This window comes from Somniosus microcephalus, chromosome 7, assembly GCF_052327205.1.
Source record: "Somniosus microcephalus isolate GS21.2 chromosome 7, FLI_Smic_1.0, whole genome shotgun sequence".
NCBI lineage: Eukaryota > Metazoa > Chordata > Chondrichthyes > Squaliformes > Somniosidae > Somniosus > Somniosus microcephalus.
This window is the reverse complement of record NC_140993.1, coordinates 19,930,549-19,951,587: the sequence shown is the minus strand read 5'-3', so window position 1 is coordinate 19,951,587 and position 21,039 is coordinate 19,930,549. Positions and strand designations below refer to the sequence as shown.

Below are 21,039 nucleotides of genomic sequence, written 5' to 3'. Positions count from 1 at the left end.
AGGGAGCTACACAGAAGCAAGTGGAGGCCTATTTTTCTTTAAAGAAACATTCACGAACAATGCGGAGGCTAATTGCTCTTTGAGAAACTGAAGCTGGTCCATAAGGTCAATGCAGGCAACACGACAGTTAACTCTAATATTAGTTTAACGGAGGAAAACAAAACGAGAAAGCTACACCAACAATGGTTCTGGTAACACTTTAAAATTTACTTGGGGTTATTAGGGTGCTATGTTTAGTTCTCGGGACTGATTGCATTTGAAGTTGAAGTTTTTTTTGGCAACAAATAAAACAGTGTCTTTATTGAGGCTCTGTTGGATAAGGATTAGGGCATTTTAACCTTTTGTACAGAATAGCAAAGAATAAATTCTCACTAAAAGCGGTTTTATTGCATGTGGCACTGATGTAGAAAATGAACAATTACTTGGCTCAAAAAGCAACAGGTTACTGGTTCCTTCAGAAAGAACGCGTTAACACGGATTCCCAAATGGATGTCCAACTGCTCAAAATGCAGGGTTTGAAAAAAAAAAATAAGCTCGAGCATTGCTGCTGAGGTAGTTGTAAAATGCGTCTCTCCTCTTTGGAAGAAAGTCTTAAGAAATCAATTTAATTAAACACAAACTAATTAGGTCACCAATCTGGAATGTCGACTGTCCCCAGTGAATCCACACAACCCATTCAACATTGCTCCATTAGTGTAAAAGAAAAGGCCCTGTATGCTCAATGTAATGGGCACGGTAGGTTAAGCTCGCTGCCAGAGTTTCAGACAATTTATTATATCCTTAAACATTTTTACAGGACAAATTCCAGCATGTGATACTCCAAAGGCAGGAGTGTTTGAGATGTAACACATCTATTTCTGAGTTCACAACATGTTTAAGAAAACAACAGGGTAATAAGGTGGTACATAACCTCCGCAGTTGTCATTGCGCACTTCAGGATTTAGGAAATTTACCAAGACGAGGCTGGCACTTTGTCGAGCGACCCCACAAAGGGCTAACAGAGTGACCCTTGTAAACAGCTAACATACTGAAATGACCATTTACAACAGGGTCAGTATAGAATGGGCAGTTTCTTCTATAAAGCAACACATCCATAATTGCGCAATGCCTGCATAATAAGAAACATGAGACGCTAACATCATTTTCTTTCCCACTGTAAGTATGTGGTATCCGAGACCCCTGTCCTAACTCATTTTATTCCCCGGTGGAAGTCAAGTATGAACTAGAGCCGTTGGGGCAGTCACTGATTCCAAACGCACAGATTATTTCACATTTATCTTCAGATCTGGTTTAAATGTTCTGAAACTTCAGTAACTTGGCAAGTTCAGAATTATCAAGAGGAATGAAATAATTTCATAGCTATGAAGTCATCTAACATTCCTCTAATCTAACACTCTGAGGGCTTGTCCACACTTGAGGCTTTAATTCCATCTTTCATCCGCTATGAGCTATTAAACACTTTATTTAGCATGGAAACAATTAAGTCCAAATGCCATGTTTAACCATAAGTAAATATTCAAAATAATCTTTGTTGACTAACATTTTTGTGGCATTTCATTATAGCACATGGTACCTATTATTCCACTCTAGGTCCTCGTATTTTCCTGCAGTTGATGGGATTATTTCTACATGCTTAAAAGCTGGCAACTCCAATTTCTGAAATGAACTTTTACATTTTTAGCTCAATCTAGTACTCTTGTGGTGACTATGAAACTACCGGATTGTCTCAAAGACCCATCTGGTTCACTAATGTCCTTTAGGGAAGGAAATCTGCCGTCCTTACTCAGTCTGGCCTATATGTGACTCCAGACCCACAACAATGTGGTTGACTCTTAACTGCCCTCTGAAATGGCGCTTCACCATCACCTTCTCAAGGGGTGGGCAATAAATGCTGGCTTTGCCAGCGACGCCACACCCCAGGAATGAATAATGAAAAAGGAAATCTGTAAACCTTCCTCAGCGCTGTGTATTTACTTGTACTTTCTTCCTTCTTTTTCACTTATAGATACAAATCGCCTGTTCCTAGCTCAGCTCTCCAAATAATCTACCATTCATTTTATGAGTATGGCCCTGACTTGTGAAACTTTTTAACATACATGCTGCCACTAAGGCACTCAAAGTGGAGTCTACTTTGAAGGGGAAACAATGGTCTCTTGAAAGGTCCCTGGTTGACTAAGTCACTAGAAAGATTTCCGCAAAACTTTCAACATCACTTGCCCCTCTACTTTTTGTCTCAATATACTGTACTTTTCCATGCACAATACAGAACTTGATCGCTTTTTTCCTTAATTATACCTTCTACATAGACAAATGAAGATGTGAGATTGTTTCTGGTAGTGCAAACTATTGATGTGCCATTGCACAATAAAGTTGATCGAATACAAGATTGCGTTGACAATTCCCCATCTCAGCAGGGATATCAGGAGGAGGCTGATAACAAGGGAAAGGCTAAGCACTTTCCCAAAGGTGGGGAGTACAAGTCTTGTGTGTTCCCCACCTTTCCCCAGCTGCCAGCCACTGGGCAACAATAAGTTGCATTTATCTAGCACCTTTAGCATAGTAAAATGTCCCATGGGGCTTCAGGCGAGTGTTATCAAACAACATTTGACACCGAGCCACTTAAGGAGATGATAGGACAGGAGGTAGGTTTCAAGGAGCGTCTCAAGGGAGGAGCGGTAGCGAGGCGGCATTCCAGAGTTTAGGGCTGAGGCAGCTGAAGGCACGGCAGCCAATGGTGAAGCAATAAAAATCAGGGATGAGCAAGAGGCCAGAATTGGAGGAATGCAGAGATCTTGACGGGTTGCAGCAGGTTACAGAGATAGGGAAAGGGGGGGGCAAGGCCTTGGAGGGATTTGAAAACAAGGATGAGAATGCTAAATTCGAGTTGTTGGACCGGGAGCCAATGTAGGTCAGCGAGCACAGGGGTGATGGGTGAGACGGGACTTGGGGCGGGTTAGGATACGGGCAATATTCCCTTAAAAAATTTTTGGGTGCGCGACCCCTTGAACGGGCTGCGCAGCCTATTCAAATTTCCGCGCATGCGTGGTTTTTCCATTTAAAAGCCAGTGAGCCGACTGTGGCGGAGCTCCAAACCACTGTGCGGCTGCACCGGGAACATTAACTTGCCTGTCCTTAAAGCTGTTGAACTGAATTCATACATGTTCCTGTTTTTGTGTGCTTTGGAGTGAGGAAAGCTATTTCAAGCGGAAGACAGGGAGACACAAAAAAGTTTAGACAGCAGGTGTGGCGTCGGCTTAGCTCAGTTAGTGGTAATCATGCCTCTGAGTCAGAAGGCTCAGAGTTCAAGTTCCAACATGATGGGCCCCCGATTTCAACTCCAGGTGGATTCCCCGGCTCTGGCCCGAGTTAAAATGAGTCGTGTCTCAATGATGTCATCGGGCCGCAGCATGTGTATGTAAAGAAGGACCCTGTTGGCTCCGGGCGTGTGCCCTTGCTGCCCGCTCGGGAGAGCAGGTTAAAACTGCAGGTGTTGCGATCATGGCGGCTTTCGGACAGGTAAGAGCCGGGTTTCTGCTGAGTGAGTAGGGTTAAAATCGACCCCTTAAAACTTCAGCACATAATCTCGGAGGGCATTCCAGTGCAGTCCTGAGGGAGCACCGTCTTCTGGATGAAACATTAAACCGAAGCCCCGTCAGTCAGTTCAGGTGACATTAATACCACCAAAAATGATTAGCTGGTCATTCATCTTATGTGCTGTTGGTGGCATCTTACTGTGTGCATATTGGCTGCGATGTCTGCATTCATAACACTAGCTATATTTAAAAAGCAGTTCACTGGATGTGAAGCATCTCGAAATATCTTAAGGATGAAACACCTGCAAGGTGTTACAGGCTACATCTGGCAATTCCAAATTGTTATTGCTTGAAACAAGCTTACAACTTTCCAGTAATTTAAAATGAGCAATTTTGATTCAACGTGACAGGAAAACAGTACAGGAACACTAGGCAAAAAAAACCCATAAGGAGGAGATCAAAGCAACTAGTGAAATGCAGAAACGCAAGTGATCAAGACTGGAATGCTGTACAAGCTGCGCAGCGCAATGCAACGCAAAGTTCAGTCAACGTACTCTGACTGGTTCCTGCCAACAGCACATTTGCCACAAAGATGTCGGAAAAATTCCATTGGGACATCTGGCTTAGTTGTCAGTTACCTCCTGAACTGGCACTATGGCCGTGGTGGGAGCTGGTTTCTCCACCTTCATTTGCACGCTGGACCCAATTGCTTGGATCTCTTTCTCACTCCACCTTCATTTCCACGCTGGTCCCAATTGCTTGGATCTCTTTCTCACTCTCATTCCCGCTGGCATCTTCTCGCACAGCATTAAACATTTCCGTGTTGAGTCAGCTAATCTGGATGCCAGGATGTCCTTACCAACACCAACAATGGATTCAATACTCATTGTCTGCTGTCAATCGCAATGTGGAACTGCTGTTTCAGAGTTGGCTGCTACAATGCTCCAGTTAAAGCTGGCAATAGATTCTGCTCACCACCTCCTGCGATGAGTGGATCATGTGGATTGCCTGCAGAACATCCAACATAAATTCGATGCTGTCACCATGTTTGGCGATAGATTTTCACACCAGACATTTCTCGTACCAATACCGCCCACCCATCACCCCCTGTGCTCGCTGGTCTATATTGGCTCCTGGTCTGGCAAGACCTCAATTAAAAAATTCTGATCCTGGCGTTCAAAACACATGACCTCGCTCCCGCCCTATCTCTGTAACCTCCTCCATCCCTACAATCCTCCGAGATCTCTGCGCTCCTCCAATTCTGGCCTCTTGTGCATCTCCGATTTCCTTCGTTCCACCATTGGCAGCCTAGCCTTCAGCTGCCTGGGCCCTAAGCTCTGGAATTCCCTTCTAAACCTCTCGTCATCTCTACCCCTCTCTCTGCTTTTAAGTCGCTCCGATAAAAATCAACCTCACCTGTTTTAATATCTCTTTATGCGGCTCGGTGTCAAATTTTGTCTGTTAACGCCTCCCCCGAAGCGCCTTGGGACATTTTACAATGTTAAAGATGCTAGATAAATGCAAGTCGTCGTCGTTGTTGTAGTGCTGTTTCATAGCGTGAATCACACCAGCATCAGTGGCTGGATTTTATTGGCATCGCGTTTGCTGGTCGGAATAATAGCTCTGTTACATTTAGACGCAGGCATTTCACATGAGCCCCACAGCTGTCAACTATCTCGCCAACTTTGCTGCCTTGCGATGCCGTGCTTCGGTTGAAAAGTGACGTGACCGCTCCTCAAAATGGCCACCAGCCATCCACGCCATTTTGTGGTTTCTGCAGGTTCCATGCAAAGTGATAACGCCTTGAAACACATGCCGGAATTTTGGACTTCTCAATTACCGGCGGGTTTTCTTTTCACCACCTGCCACCGCCCCCGCCACACAAACCCCAACCACAATAGTAGGAACATAGGAACAGGAGTAGACCGTTCAGCCCCTGGAGCCTGCTTCGCCATTCAATTAGATCACGGTTGCTTTCATAGTAGTTTGCAATTTGCTGCTTGACTTTTCCACTTGAACGTTTTTCATCAATGAAAGCTAGCATTCTGTTTGGCAGCTTTTTTTTAAAAAAAGGCCAGTTTTATCAACAGTGAAGATGACCTCTGGCTTGTGATGAGATAAAAATTTCAGCTGTCGACACTTTCTGTGGGAACGTTTCTTGCCTCCCCGCGTGTGGGCCTGGATTTGATTGCGTGGTAGCGGTTTCAAATTCTTTGGTAAATTCATTCATCTTTTGCAGCAAGGCGAGGTCAGATAGCCCAGAAGGATCCTCTGACCTCCTTAGGCTAGCTCAGCAAGCTGAGTTTGATGTCAGGATGAGTTGTAGAGCACATCCTCTGGGCTGGCTAAATTCTCTCCATGTAGGGGGAAGGAGAGAGAGAGAGAGAGAGAGAGAGAGAGAGAGTGAGAGAGAGAGGTGATAAATTTCCGGGCCCTAGCTTCCTTCAGCTCTGCAGCGTGCACATCCCATATTACATGATCTGTTAACGTATTTTTGCAACATTAAGGATTTTTGCGCTTCTGGCGAGCGGTACTCTCAAACTACTTCTGAAGTTAGCTCACAAACTCCTCCCAAAAACTTGGCCCAAATTGCTCTCTATCCTCACGCACGCGGGGGGGTGAGCTGCACTTGACACTGATCATAGGGTTGAATTTGAATTTCACTGCGGAGATCCCACTTGAGGTGGAATTCCAATCTGGATTAACCAGTAATTCAAATTAAGAGGATTGAACTAAGCATTTAAGTTCCAATGCATTTTCCAACAGGAGGCGTTTTTTTTGCACAATTTCAAGTTGAACGAGCGGGTAATTTGAATGAAGCAACTACAAAGCAAGAGGAGTAGATTGTATATAAAATCAAGTTGTATCTTTTCTTTGGCATTTTTCCTGCGATTAATGCATCATTTTTAAGAACTATCGCAAGGAAACACATTTATAAGCATCATAGTTGTTGGTGTACGGCTCTCACTAAACTCAGCCCACTGCAGCAGTTGATTTTTCAAATGCTCCGTGTTGATTAGGAACATGGGAACAGGAGCAACGTTCCCGTTGAGCTGTGCGGCCGCCTGGAGGCCCCGCGCAGGCCGCCCACGGGCTTTTACGCGGGAGAAACCGCGCATGCACGAAAATCTGAATGGGCCGCGCAGCCAGTTAAAGGGACCGCGCTCGAAAAATAAAATTAGAGGGAAGATTCGAACAGGAGTAGGCCATTTAACCCCTCGAGCCTGTCCCGCCGCTCAATTAGATCATGGCTGACCTGTATCTTAACTCCATTCACCCACCTTTGCTCCATATCCATTAATACCTTTGCCTATCAAAAATCCATCAATCTCAGTTTTGAAATTTTCAATTGACCCCCAGCCTCAACAGCTTTTTGGGGAGAGAGTTCCAGATTTACACTACCCTTTGTGTGAAGAAGTGCTTCCTGACACCACCCTTGAACTAGCTCTAATTTTAAGGTTATGCCCTCTTGTTCTGGACTCCCCTCTCCAGAGAATTGTTTTTCTCTCTATCTACCTTATCAACTCCTTTAAGCACATCAATTACATCATCTCCTAATCTTCTATACACAAGGGAATACAAGCCTGGTCTATGCAATCTGTCCTCATAAATTAACCCTTTTAGCCCCGGTATCATTCTGATGAATGTGCACCCACTCCAAGGCCAGTATGCCCTTCCTGAGGTGTGGTGCCCAGAACTGAACACAGTACTCTAAATGGGATCTAACAAGAGCTTTATACAACCGTATAAACTGATTCCGTTTGGAAAGGAGGGCAGCGATGCATAATGACACTCCTGAAACAGCGACTTACTTGTACTTCTTTCAATTCAATACACTGTATTCGCTGCTCACGATGCAGCCTGCTCTACATTGAGGAGACCAAACGCAGATTGGGTGATTGTTTTGCTGAATACCTCCATTCATGCCGTAAGCGTGACCTTGAGCTTCCGGTTACTTCCCACTTTAATTCTCTGCCCCACTCCCACTCTGTCCTCGGCCTCTTACACTGTTCCAATGAAGCTCAGCGTAAGCTCGAGGAACAGCACCTCATCTTTCGATTAGGCACTTTACAGCCTTCTGGACTCAACATAGAGTTCAACAATTTCAGGTCATAACCACTGCTCCCATTTTCTCTGACAGCAGGTGCAGGTAATGATTGTGCTATTGCCACTTATAGCTCCTTTAGATTAATCTTTTCTTTCTTTACTTGTCCCATAACTACCCCATTTTGCCTCACATCGTCATCCCTTTTGTCATTTAATCATTCCTGCCCTCCACCCTATCACAGACCTTCCCTTTTGTTCTTTCCTCTCCTTCCCTGCCTCTGCGCTTGTTTAAAACCTGTTTTATCACTAACTCCTTCCAGTCCTGACAAAAGGTCATCGACCTGAAACGTTAACTCTGTTTCTCTCTCTCCACAGATGCAGCCTGACCTGCCGAGTGTTTCCAGCATTTTCTGTTTTCATTTTAGATTTCCAGCATCCGCAGCATTTTGCTTTTGTTTTTATGTTGCAAAAGTAAAGTGTTAAAAGCGGAGACAGTTATTGTGCTGGCTTGTTTTGAATGAGCAATGTGCTGGTGGCTTTGTGGAGGAGGTGCATGAAGAATAGTGTTGGTGGGCCGAGAAGATAGAAATGGACTTGGAGACAAAGGGCAGGATTTTCATTGGGCCGTGGAGGCGGGATTGGAGGCGTGTGGGGGGTTAAAATCTCAAAATCGGGGGGGGCACGAACCCATCCCGTCCCCAACCCACCTCCATGCCAGTTTCAAAGGAGGCGGGTACCCGACCCGCGCGGAGACCCGCCTCCCCGAGTGGGAAGGGGATTAGTGCCAATTAACTGCCTGTTAACAGGTAGTTAACAGGCAGTTTTTAGCCTAATCCCTATTTTTATTGTTGAAGTGTGGGATTCCCGACGGCTTCAAACCACGCCAAGTTAGCGAGGCGGACCGTCGGGCTGAAGGACTTGGAGGGTTCGAGATGTCCAGTGTTCAGGTGAGTGATGGGTGCATGAGTGCAGAGGTTAAGTGTGTTTGGTGTGTGTAAAGTGTTTAAAGAAGTTTTACTTACATTTACTTACCTTTACAGCCTTCCTTCCTTCAGGTCTCGGGAGTCCCTCATCTCACCGGCACAGAAAGCAGAATGGCCGCGAGCTGTCAAAAGTTGCAGCATTCAGCTTTCTGTTCTGGAGAGATCTCTAAATCAGCCTGAGAGGAAGGAATTAACTTAGGTGTACAGATTGTCAGTGTTTGACAGCTTCCAAATGCTGATATTTCATCTGTCAAAAGCTTTTGACAGATGAAATATCAATCTGTGATGTCACCTGTTGCCGGGTGGCCCTTAATTGACCTGCTGAGCCCACCCAGCGGGCTCAACAAGGTCAATCAAGTGAAAATCGTGTGGGTTGGCCACAACTCGATGGAGGCGGGACTACAACCCCAAAAGTTGTAGTCCCGCCTCCTACACGCCTCCTCAATGAAAATCCAGCCCCAAGTGTCATCTGACTGAGTTAGGAAGGTGAGTGGGTAGCAGCAAGATGGGTAAGTGAGAGAGAAAAATTATGTACAGATGAAACTTTATGGCAGGGAATGGCTCAAATGTACTGGCGTCTGGTCTGAATCCAATCATCTGTTTTTCTAGTTCCTTTTGAAGAGTTAGTTTGAGAGCCGAGGTCGGAAAATCCTTACAGTATCACATCAGCCTCAATTAGGACACCTACCAGTTTGAGCGTACTCCACATCACTGCAGCTGTCAAGAACAGACTATTTAAAAACGAAATGAAACGCAACTACCTTTGTGGAACAAACTGCACATTGCTGCCTCATGCTTGTTAATGCTCTCTTAACCTTTCAGAACTGAAGGCTCTGCCTTATGAGAAATAAATGCTCCCTTTCACAGTTTGCTTTCAACAAGAATGACAGAATTAAAGGGAAGGGGCATAAGGAAGCCCAGAATCATAGAGTCATAACGGCACAGGAGGAGGCCATTTGGCCCATCGAGTCCATGCCGGCTCTCTACAGAGCAATCCAGTCAGTCCCATTCCCCCGCTCAATCCCCATAGCCTTGCAAGTTTATTTCCCTCAAGTGCCTATCCAGTCTCCCCTTGAAAACATTGAGTGTCTCCGCGTCCACCACTTCCTTCGGCAGCGAGTTCCAGGTCCTCATCACTCGCTGCGTAAAAAAGCTTTTCCTCACAACTCCCCCTGTATCTCTTGCCCAAAACCTTAAATCTGTGCCCCCTAGTCCTTGTACCATCAACTAGTGGGAACAGCCTTTCCCCGTCGAGCCTATCCAAACCCGTCATAATCTTGTACACCTCTATCAAATGTTCATCATTTTAATACAGTCGTCACGAGAAAACCGCCAATCTTGCATTTTGACCGCGGAATGAAGAAACGTTAATGGTGTCCTCAAAGGCTTGTTCCTTGACTTGACTTGTTGGGTTACGTTTAAGATAAGCAGGGCTTTACCTCAGCATTCAGTAATTAAACTGCATTTGCACTGGTGCATCACTGCAGTTGGTGACATTTTCCGAACTCTTAATAATAAAAAAAGGCTTGCTTCAAAACTTACAACTATAATTAATATCTCCTTCAAGGCACCTGCTGTTATTATTACGGTTTTAGTCCCCTGAAGCAGCTGCCAAACAATAATTCAGCAAAGCCTACGTTTTGCAATACCTGGGGGGACTTGTGAGAGCGCCAGCTGTACTGATGGCTGTGCTGACTGGCCAACAGAACATTTTCATCAGTATCCACCTGGCCAAACCGCAGCGTCTCCTGAGTGTCGTTACATATCACAAAGTGGCTGAAGACCAACTCCTCTGCCTCTGGATGTTGGTTCTGGAACAGAAAACATCAGTGTGCATTAGATCAGCCCTAAAGATGTTTAGCAGCCGTCCGCCTAGTGGCAAAGACCGCAGCTTGAAAACCCGAGGATGTGAAAACACTAGTTAATATTTCAGATGACTGACAAAAGCTGGTTACTGTCAACGCCAGCATTTCAAGTTCTCCACAGTACTTAATAAAACAGTTGTTTTAAAAAAAAATGATCCTTGTGGAGAATTTGTGTCTCATCTATATACTGATTTAGAACTTACAGTTGGCAACAGCATAATTTTTGATGACTGCAAAAATATTTAGACATAATACCAGCAGTGCAGCTGAGCGTTCTACTCTTAAAAGCGCGAGAACCAGGATTTTCAGGGCTGAGAGTGGGTTCAATCTGACCAAAGCAATTTGCAAAGTCACTGAAATATTGCCCGTGAACTGTGAGAAACGCCGCTGGCGACAAACGAGCCAGGCTTGGCATGGTGAAAGAAAAATAACTTAAAAAAATATATATATTATGAAAGAAAATAGGAAAAAAAGAAAGAAGGCTCAGTCGGTAGGACTCTCGCCTCTGAGTCAGAAGGTTCAAGTCCCTCTGCAGAGACTTGAACACAAAAATCTAGGACTGACGCTCCCAGTGCAGTGCTGAGGGAGTGCTGCACTGTCGGAGGTGCCGTCGTTCAGATGAGACGTTAAACCGAGGCCCCGTCTGCTCTCTCAGGTGGACGTAAAAGATCCCACGGCACCATTGGAAGAATAGTAGGGGAGTTATCCCCGGTGTCACGACCAATATTTATCCCTCAACCAACATCACTAAAACAGATTATCTGGTCATTATCACATTGCTGCTTGTGGGAGCTTGCTGTGGCAAAATTGGCTGCCGCGTTCCCCACATTACAACACTGAATACACTTCAAAAAATACTTAATTGGCTGTAAAGCGCTTTGGGACTTCCTGAGGTCGTGAAAGGCACTATATAAGTCTTTCTTTCTTTCAAGTATGGTCAAGGTGATTGTTAATTGCTCACATGATATAGGCAGAAAAGAACCACAGTGTTGCAAAGGAGGATTAAACAGAACTTTCAGGACATGGTTGTGTAATTCAGTCCCTGTCTGCTGGATATTCAATTCTACCTGCTACACTTGGGAAGACTCTTGTAGCCCAGCCTACAAGGATAACTTGACCCAGTGCACCATCCTCACAGGAGCACGGCCTCTCATTGACACAGTCCAGGGCTGGCCACACGCCCTCGGTTCTCAAGAGGGAAGAAGAGTGTATTTTAAAAGCGAAAAGAAGAAACTGAAAAAAGATTCTGAGATACAGTTGCCAAGACAGGCCCTCATTGACCCCATGAAACAAGAGATGCCTATCGCCAGTGGGAGAAGTTATGAGCCCATATCCAGATCAAACTGTAAGCAATGTTACAGTAGATCAGGACGCACACAAATTTTTTAAAAAATATTCATTCACGGGAAGTCACCGTCGCCGCACGGGCAGCATTTATTGCCCATCCCTATTTGCCGTTGAGAAGGTGGTGGTGAGCCGCCTTCTTGAACCGCTGCAGTCTGTGTGGTGATGGTACTCCCACTGTGCTGTTAGGTAGGGAGTTCCAGGATTTTGACATATAGGCCAGACCAGGTAAGGATGGCAGATTTCCTTCCCTAAAGGGTATTAGTGAACCAGATCAGTTTTTATGACAATCCAGTAGTTTTATGGTCACCATTACTGATACTAGGTTTTTATTCCAGATTTATTTAATTAATTGAATTTAAATTCCCCAGCTGCCGTGGTGGGATTCGAACTCATGTCTCTGGATCATTACCGTATCCCCCGCATATTACATATTTTGAGCGATTTCTATGAAATAATCTAATCCAGGGTGTTCGGGTTATAAGTCACAAGATCTCTTGCAGTTGCTAACGAACATGAACTCAGAAATGCCTTCGACCTGAGACGTTAACTCTGTTTCTCTCTCCACAGATGCTGCCTGACCTGCTGAGTATTTCCAGCAGTTTCTGTTTTTATTTCAGAAATTAGATAACTGCCCTGTTATCATTCCTAGATATCCGTACATTTTTCCTCACGTGAAATGCCGAGAAATTTCTGCACAATGCTAGGACCGTCCAAAAGGCAATTTCCTGAACGGAAGACGAAATCTGCTGCACGCAAGAGGAATTCGGAAAGTCACTGCATACAGTATTTGAAGAATCCTTCCGAAACCATGCGCATCATGTCTTACAGGACTTTATCTATGCTTGGGAGTGATGGAATTAAGGAGACCTTACAGTACTGGCTTCTTCATTTTATATCAATCTGAGGTCTGAAAGAGTGACTATCAGTAAAAGGAGTACATCTTATGGTAGAAGGATTAGAGGGGAGTTCAGGAGAGGGTGGTGGGGGTCTGGAACGCACTGCCTGAAAGGGTGGTAGAGGCAGAAAACCTCATCGCTTTTAAAAAGTACTTGAAGAGCTGTAACCTACAAGGCTACGGACCAAGAGCTGGAAAGTGGGATTAGGCTGGATAGCTTTTTTTTTGGCCGGCACAGACATGATGGGCTGAATGGCCTCCTTCTGTGCCATAAATTTCTATGAGTCTTTGCCTATGGTTCACAATTCGTTTGAATATCTTATTACAGGCACAAAAATACTAAGCTTTGCAAGGAAGCTATGTCAGAAAGAAAGACTTACATTTATATAGTGTCGTTCATGACCACAGGACATCCCAAAGCGCTTTACAACCAATAAGTACTTTTCAAGTATAGTCGCTGTTGTAATGTAGGAAATGCGGCAGCCAATATGCGCACGGCAACATGATAATGAACTGATTTAGTGATGTTGGTTGAGGGGCACAGCAACAAACAGCAATGTGATAATGAACAGATAAGTCAGTTTTAGTGTTGTCTGAGTGATAAATATTGGCCCCAGGACATCGGGGAGAACTCCCCTGCTCTTCTTCAAAATAGTGGCCGTGGGATCTTTTACGTCCACCTGAGGGGGCAGACGGGGCCTCGGTTTAACATCTCACCCGAAAGACGGCACCTCCCTCAATATTGCATTGGAGTGTCAGCCTAGGTTTCAGAAGCCACGATCTTCTGACTCAGAGGCTCGGGTGCTACCCACCGGGCCCACAGCTGACACTGTCACAACGTCGGGTGTCGCAGATATAAATGAAACGCACAGTAATTAATTCAATGCAGTGCTGCAATACAAATGCATTGGATGCCTGCTTCATATCAATGTATTCTAAGTAGTCCTCAGCCGAGGTAGACATTTCAAACAAAACCAACACTTCACACAGTTTAACCGTGGGTACGCTTGAGGTCTTCCGCTGCTGGTGGGCGCCGGAGGGACTGGAGTGCACTGTCGACACGGAATATAATATTATTGCTGCTTATTGTTTAAGGAGGTACTTTTATTGGGTTAATTTTATTTTGATTGATGACACCTGGGGCAACCCAGTGTCATCCTGATTAAAAAGTTGCAAACGGCCGACGATGCTTGGTCAATCGTTAATTTTAAATCTGAGATTGATAGATTTTTGTTAACCAAAGGTATTCAGGGATACAGGGCAAAGGCTGGTATATGGAGTTAGGTCGCAGATCAGCTACGATCTCAATGAATGGCGGAACGGGCTCGAGGGGCTCAATGGCCTCCTCCTGTTCCTATGGAAATCCAGCCAACATGGCCTTCCTATACAAAGCCCTAGTTTGACCACACCTAGAGTACGGTGTTCATTTCTGGGCACCACACCTTAGGAAGGATATATTGGCCTTGGAGGGAGTGCAGCCTAGGTTTACCAGAATGATACCCGGACTCTAAGGGTTAAATTAAGAGGAGAGATTACACAAACTAGGGCTGTATGCCCTGGAATTTGGAAGGTTAAGGGGTGATCTGATCGAAGTTTTCAAGATATTGAGGGGAACTGATAGGGTGGATAGAGAGACTATATCCGCTGGTTGGAGAGTTGAAGGCTAGGGGGGGGAATAGCCGATAAATTAGAGCCAGGCCTTTCAGGAGTGAAGTTAGGAAACACTTCTACACACAAAGGGTGGTAGAAGTTTGGAACTCTCTTCCGCAAACAGCAGTTGATGCTGGGTCAATTGTTAATTTTAAATCTGTGATTGATAGATTTTTGTTAACCAAAGGTATTAAGGGATAGGGGACAAGGGCGGGTATATGGAGTTAGGTCACAGATCAGCCATGATCTCATTGAATGGCAGGACAGGCTCGAGGGGGTCAATGGCCTACCCCTGTTCCGAGGTTCCTCATTGGCAATTAGGAAGAGTTGACACAGCTTCACCTGTTTTAACATACCTGCTTCCAAGCACGAACGGCTGTGTCCAGTGAGTGAACTGCATGCTGCCCCACGTTGATAAAAACAGGATCAACAAACACATTTCCATCGATCAGCTGCTCCACTGAGCTGTTGCTAATGGCCACTTGCCCGTGAAGAATGAAGGGCTTCAAAATGCTCATCATGGTTAGATTGCGGTATTCCAGCAGCTTGCAGTCGGCGATGGCGGAGAACTGGAGCTCCCGGCAGACGGGGCCATCGGACCACTGGCGCAAGTAGATGTTTGGATTTTTCAGAGAAAGCACCATGAATTCTTGCTCTGTCGGCAACTTTCTATCAGGTGTGAATGTCTGGAGGCGGCTGGGGTGTGCTGTGGTATAAAATAAATATTTCAAGCAACAACGTTCTTGATGTATTTTTAAAAAAATTGGATGGATCGTATCATTAAAATAATAAAAATTAAAACCTTTCACTGATTTATAATCAACATTTAGCCAGTTAGATACTTACATAGGATATACGGCACAGAAACAGGCCATTCGGCCCGACCAGTCCATGCCGGCGTTTATGTTCCACTCGAACCTCCTCCCGTCTTTCCTCATCTAACTCTATCAGTGTAACCCGCTATTCCCTTCTTCCTCATATGCTTATCTAGCCTCCCCTTAAATGCATCTGTACTATTTGTCTCATCTACTCCCTGTGGTAGCGAGTTCCACATTCTCACCACTCTCTGGGTAAAGAAGTTTCTTCTGAATTCCCCATTTGATTTCTTGATACTTTTAATTATAACTCTAAGATGAAATAAAACCATCTTATTTATGTGCATTTAATGTTCATAATAAGAACATAAGAAATAGGAGCAGGAGTAGGCCCATTTGGCCTCTCGAGCTTGCTCTGCCATTCAATAAGATCATGGCTGATCTTCTACCTCAACTCCACTTTCCTGCACGATCCTCATATCCCTTAATATCCAAAGATCTATCGATCTCTGTCTTGAATATAATCAACGACTGAGCCTCCACAGCCCTCTGGGGTAGAGAAATCCAAAGATTCATCACCCTCTGAGTGAAGAAATTTCTCCTCATCTCAGTCCTAAATGGCCGATCCCTTATTCTGAGACTGTGACCCCTGGTTCTAGACTCCCCAGCCAGGGAAAACATCCTCCCTGCATCTACCCTGTCAAGCCCTGTAAGAATTTTGTATGTTTCAATGAGATCACCTCTCATTCTCCTAAACTCCAGAGAATATAGGCCTAGTCTCCTCAATCTCTCCTCATGGGACAATCCCCCCAACCCAGGAACCAGTCTGGTGAACCTTGGTTGCACTCCCTCTATGGCAAGTATATCCTTCCTTAGGTAAGGAGACCAAAATTGTCCACAATACTCCAGGTGTGGTCTCACCAGGGCCCTATATAATTGCAGTAAGACGTCTTCACTCTTATACTCAAATCCTCTTGTAATGAAGGCAACATACCATTTGCTTTCCTAATTGCTTGCTGTACCTGCATGTTAACTTTCAGTGATTCATGTACAAGGACACGCAGGTCCCTTTGAACACCAACATTTCCCAATCTCTCACCATTTAAAAAAAATACTCTGCTTTTCTATTTTTCCTACTAAAGTGGATAACTTCACATTTCTCCACATTATATTCCATTTGCCATGTTCCTGCCCACTCACTTAGCTTGTCTATATCCCCTTGAAGCCTCTTTGCATCCTCCTCACAACTTACACTCCCACCCAGCTTTGTAACATCAGCAAACTTGGATATATTAACGTTTGGTCCCCTCATCCAAATCATTGATATAGATTGTGAATAGCTGAGGTCCAAGCACTGATCCTTGCGGTACCCCACTAGTTAGAGCCTGCCAACCCGAAAATGACCCATTTATTCCAACTCTCTGTTTTCTGTCCGTTAACCAATCCTTAATCCATACTAATATATTACCCCCAATCCCATGAGCCCTAATTTTGTTTAATAACCTCTTGTGTGGTACCTTATCGAATGCCTTCTGAAAATCCAAATACACCACATCCACTGGTTCCCCCTTATCTATTCTGCTAGTTACAACCTCAAAAAACTCGAATAGATTCGTCAAACACAATTTCCCTTTCATAAATCCGTGTTGACTCTGCCCAATCCTATTATTATTTTCTAAGTGCTCTGTTACCACGTCCTTAATAATAGATTCTAGCATTTTTCCTACTACAGATGTCAGGTTAACTGGTCTGTAGTTCCCCGTTTTCTCTCTCCCTCCTTTCTTAAATAGTGGGGTTACATTTCACTAATCTTTTCCTTTTTACATACTATAGAAGCTTCTACAGTCTTTTTTTATGTCTCTCGCTAGTTTACTCTCTCATTCTATTTTCCCTTTCTTTATCAATCTCTTGGTCCTCCTTTGCTGAATTCTAAAATCCGCACAATCCTCAGGCTTACTACTCTTTTTGGCAACATTATAAGCCTCTTCCTTTGATCTAATACTATCTTGTTAGCCATGGTTGGACCACTTTTCCTGTGGGGTTTTTGTGCCTTAAAAGAATGTATATGGTTGTAAATTATGTATTAATTCTTTAAATGCTAGCCATTGCTTCTCTACCATCATACCTTTTAATGTAGTTTCCCAATCTACCTTGGCCAACTCGCCCCTCATACCTACGTAGTTTGCTTTGTTTAGATTTAAGACCCTAGTTTCGGATTTATCTAAATCGCTTTCAAACTCAATATAAAATTCTATCATATTATGCTCACTCTTCCCTGAAGGCCCCTTTACTACAAGGTTATTAATTAACCCGTTCTCGTTGCACAATACTAGATCTAAAATAGCCTGTTCCCTAGTTGGTTCCTCAACATACTGATCTAGAAAACTATCTTGTATACATTCCATGAATTCGTCCTCCACACTATTACTGCAAATTTGGTTTGCCCAGTCTATATGTAGATTAAAGTCCCCCATGATCACTGTATTACCCTTGTTACATGTGCCTCTAAATCCCTGATTTATACTCTGCCCTACATTACAACTACTGTTTGGGGACCAAAAACAACTCCCACCAATGTTTTCTGCCCCTTGCTATTTCTCAGCTCCACCCAAACTGATCTACTTCTTGATTTTCGGAGCGAAGATCCTTTCTCTCTGTTGTCTCTATCCCATCCTTTATTATCAGGGCTACCCCTTCTCTTTTCCATTTTGTCTCTCTTCTAAATTAACAATTAATAATAATTAATAGTAAAACGATGTTCCCCGATAGAATAGGGAGGGACTCATTTGGTGACATCATCAACAACATTATTTATCCTATTCTGCGTAGTTCTTCTTTCAAAGAGAAAAACAGAATGGTGTGAACATTTTAAATGGATTTAGGAGAAGGGGGAGTAACTGGAGAGCTCTTTCCGAGAGTTGGCACAGGCAGGATGGGCTGAACGGCCTCCTTCTGTGCTGAATGATTTAATGAAAATCTCTAACTTTTACCGCTGCACAATAGAGAGCATCCTGACAAACTGTATCACAGTATGGTATGGCAGCTGTAGCCCTGCAGCGGGTAGTCAAAACTGCCCAACGCATTACCGGCACCCGGCTACCGACCATAGAGCACATATACCAGAAACGCTGTTTACGGAGGTCACGGTCCATCATCAAAGACCCTACCCACCCCAGCCACAGTCTGTTCGCCCTCCTGCCATCTGGGAGACGCTACAGATGCATTCGCACCCGTACGACCAGATTTAGGAACAGCTTCTTTCCCAGGGCTGTCATCCTACTGAACTCCACAAATAAACTCTAAAGCCTGCACATCTGCCAATGCATTTTATTATGGTTATGTTTATGTATTACAAGCCAAATGTATGTTGAATGTTTAAATGTCTTAATCTAAATGTACACTCTCGGGAGCCGCAAGCCTACATTTCGTTGTACTGCACTTGTGCACTAACAATGACAATAAAAGTTGATTTGATTTGATTTGATTGGTAGGGATATTAGCTACTAAAATCAGAAGACATTGAAAAGCCTAACCACGAAAAAACCGAGGCATTGAAATTACACTCAGATTAAACAGGTTAATTCTCCAAGCACAGAGACAAATTACAGACACACCTGTTAAGCATTCACAGTGCAATTTCAAAGCCCAAGTCAACAGATGAAGAATGTCAGTTCCTTTAATTAAAATTCACACACTCATTTCCTATTCAAAACGAATGTGAGATCTTTAAATGGTGTATTATAAACTACATCTAAGGATAAGGGGTAAGCCATTTAGGACTGAGATGAGGAAGAATTTCTTCACCCAGAGAGTGGTGAACCTGTGGAATTCTCTACCACACAAGGCAGTTGAGGCCAATTCATTAATATATTCAAGAAGGAGTTAGATATATTTCTTAAGGCTAAAGGGATCAAGGGATATGGGGAGAAAGCAGGGACAGGGTACTGAATTTGGATGATCAGCCATGATCTCAATAAATGGCGGAACAGGCTCGAGGGGCCGAATGGCCTACTCCTGCTCCTATCTTCTATGTACATAGAATTTACAGCATAGAAGCAGGCCAATTGGCCCAACTGGTCTATGCCAGTGCTTATGCTTCGCACAAGCCTTCTCCCACCCTACTTCATCTCACCCTATCAACATATCCTTCTATTCCTTTCTCCCTCATGTACTTATGTAGCTTTCCCTTAAATGCATCTATGCTATAGCATTGAACTCATTGGTTTGAATTATTATGGAGCTGTGCATCCCTTACATCATGATCAGCCATGATCTCGTTGAATGGCGGAGCAGGCTCGAAGGGCCGAATGGCCTATTCCTGCTCCTATCTTCTATGTTTCTATGTTTCTATTAGTTTGGTTATCCAAAAAGCAATACTCAACACGAGTTCCCATTTACAGCAGCAATTAACTAGCATAGCTTCAATAAGTGTTGTGTTAGGAAAATCTGTCCCAGATGATTTCAGGTACTGATGGTTCATAGATAGAAAATTCACATTTTTGATTGATATAATTCTTTGAATAAAAGCAAAAATATATTTTGAAGAAAACACACTTTGCTCTTCTTCCAGCTTTTAAAAAAAAACTTTCAGTACATCGTGACAGATTTCCTTTAAATAAAATGACAAAGCTTCAGCTTAGAACTGAGAGAAAAGTTCTAAGTACTCAATAAGCACATTTGTTATTCCAGTAACGTACCTGTGCCCAGCTGATCCAGATGATGGCAAAGGTGAAGTTCAATTTGGGCAAACCGCAACGAGATACCAAGAGAAGGCACAAACCATGGAGCAAAACAAGAATCTACCCTGGTGCAGGCTGCCAATGCCATTGGAGACACAAGCTGGTCACAGACACTTTGCGAACCAGACTCGCCATCGCTGCTGATGAGAATACACGACAAAAACAATCACAACAATATCACATTTCTGCCAACATATTACTGAAATAAAAATATAAAAGAAAAGCTTTACAGGGACGTCGTTTTATTAAAGATATGTCTCTACAACCAAAGTTAAGCCAAAGGGTTTTCACAGTATCAGGGCAAACAACTATCCAAAAATTGACCATTTCTTAAGGCTGTAGGCATTGGCAAAGAATGTGAAAACATTTGCTAAGACTCAGGCAAGCAACAGGGATATCTTGCAAGATGATAGTAAGAAATAATTGATAGTTAAAAAAAAACTAGAATTAGAGGGCATAGGATGAGTCGGGAGAGCATTGGCGTAACAAAGTCTGGAGGCGAGAAAACCAGGAATGAGGGATTCAGCAACAGAAGGATATACTTGCATTGGAGGCAGTTCAGAGAAGATTCACTCGGTTAATTCCAGAGATGAGGGGGTTGACTTATGAAGAAAGGTTGAGCAGGCTGGGCCTATACTCAGTGGAATTTAGAAGAATGAGAGGTGATCTTATTGAAACACATAAGATACTGAGGGGGCTCGACAGGGTGGATGCTGAGAGTATGTTTCCTCTCGTGAGGAAATCTAGAACGCGGGGGCACAGTTTCAGAATAAAGGGTCGCCCTTTTAGAACTGAGATGAGGAGGAATTTCTTCTCTCAGAGGGTCGTAAATCTGTGGAATTCTCTGCCCCAGAGAGCCGCGGAGGCTGGGTCATTAAATACATTTAAGGTGGAGATAGACAGATTTTTGCAAGATAAGGGAGTGAAGGGTTATTGGGAGCGGGCAGGGAAGTGGCTTTGAGCCCAAGATCAGCCATGATCTTATTGAATGGCGGAGGAGGCTCGAGGGGCCACGTGGCCTATTCCTGCTCCTATTTCTTATGTTCTTAAGCGCTGAGGCATGATTGGAGGCAGGCAATGTTACAGAGATGGAAGGAGGCAGTCTTTGTGATGTAGAGGGTCTGGGGCCAGAAGTTCAGCTCGGGGTCCAATAACACGTTGAGAT

General features: G+C 44.0%; 1 protein-coding gene across 4 annotated transcripts in view; it reads right to left on the bottom strand.

Annotated features, from left to right (window-relative positions):
• vps13b (vacuolar protein sorting 13 homolog B) overlaps positions 1-21,039 on the bottom strand; it is a 1,087,794-nt gene that overhangs the window by 107,770 nt on the left and 958,985 nt on the right. For 3 of the 4 annotated variants that reach the window (XM_085992288.1, XM_085992289.1, XM_085992291.1), the window contains exons 41-43: positions 19,833-20,014; positions 14,677-15,026; positions 10,213-10,374 (exon numbers count right to left, since the gene is read on the bottom strand). In XM_085992288.1, coding sequence (XP_085848414.1) covers positions 10,213-10,374; positions 14,677-15,026; positions 19,833-20,014 — 694 coding nt within the window. The remainder of the gene's footprint in view (positions 1-10,212; positions 10,375-14,676; positions 15,027-19,832; positions 20,015-21,039) is intronic. The other variant, XM_085992290.1, reaches the window with a different exon arrangement.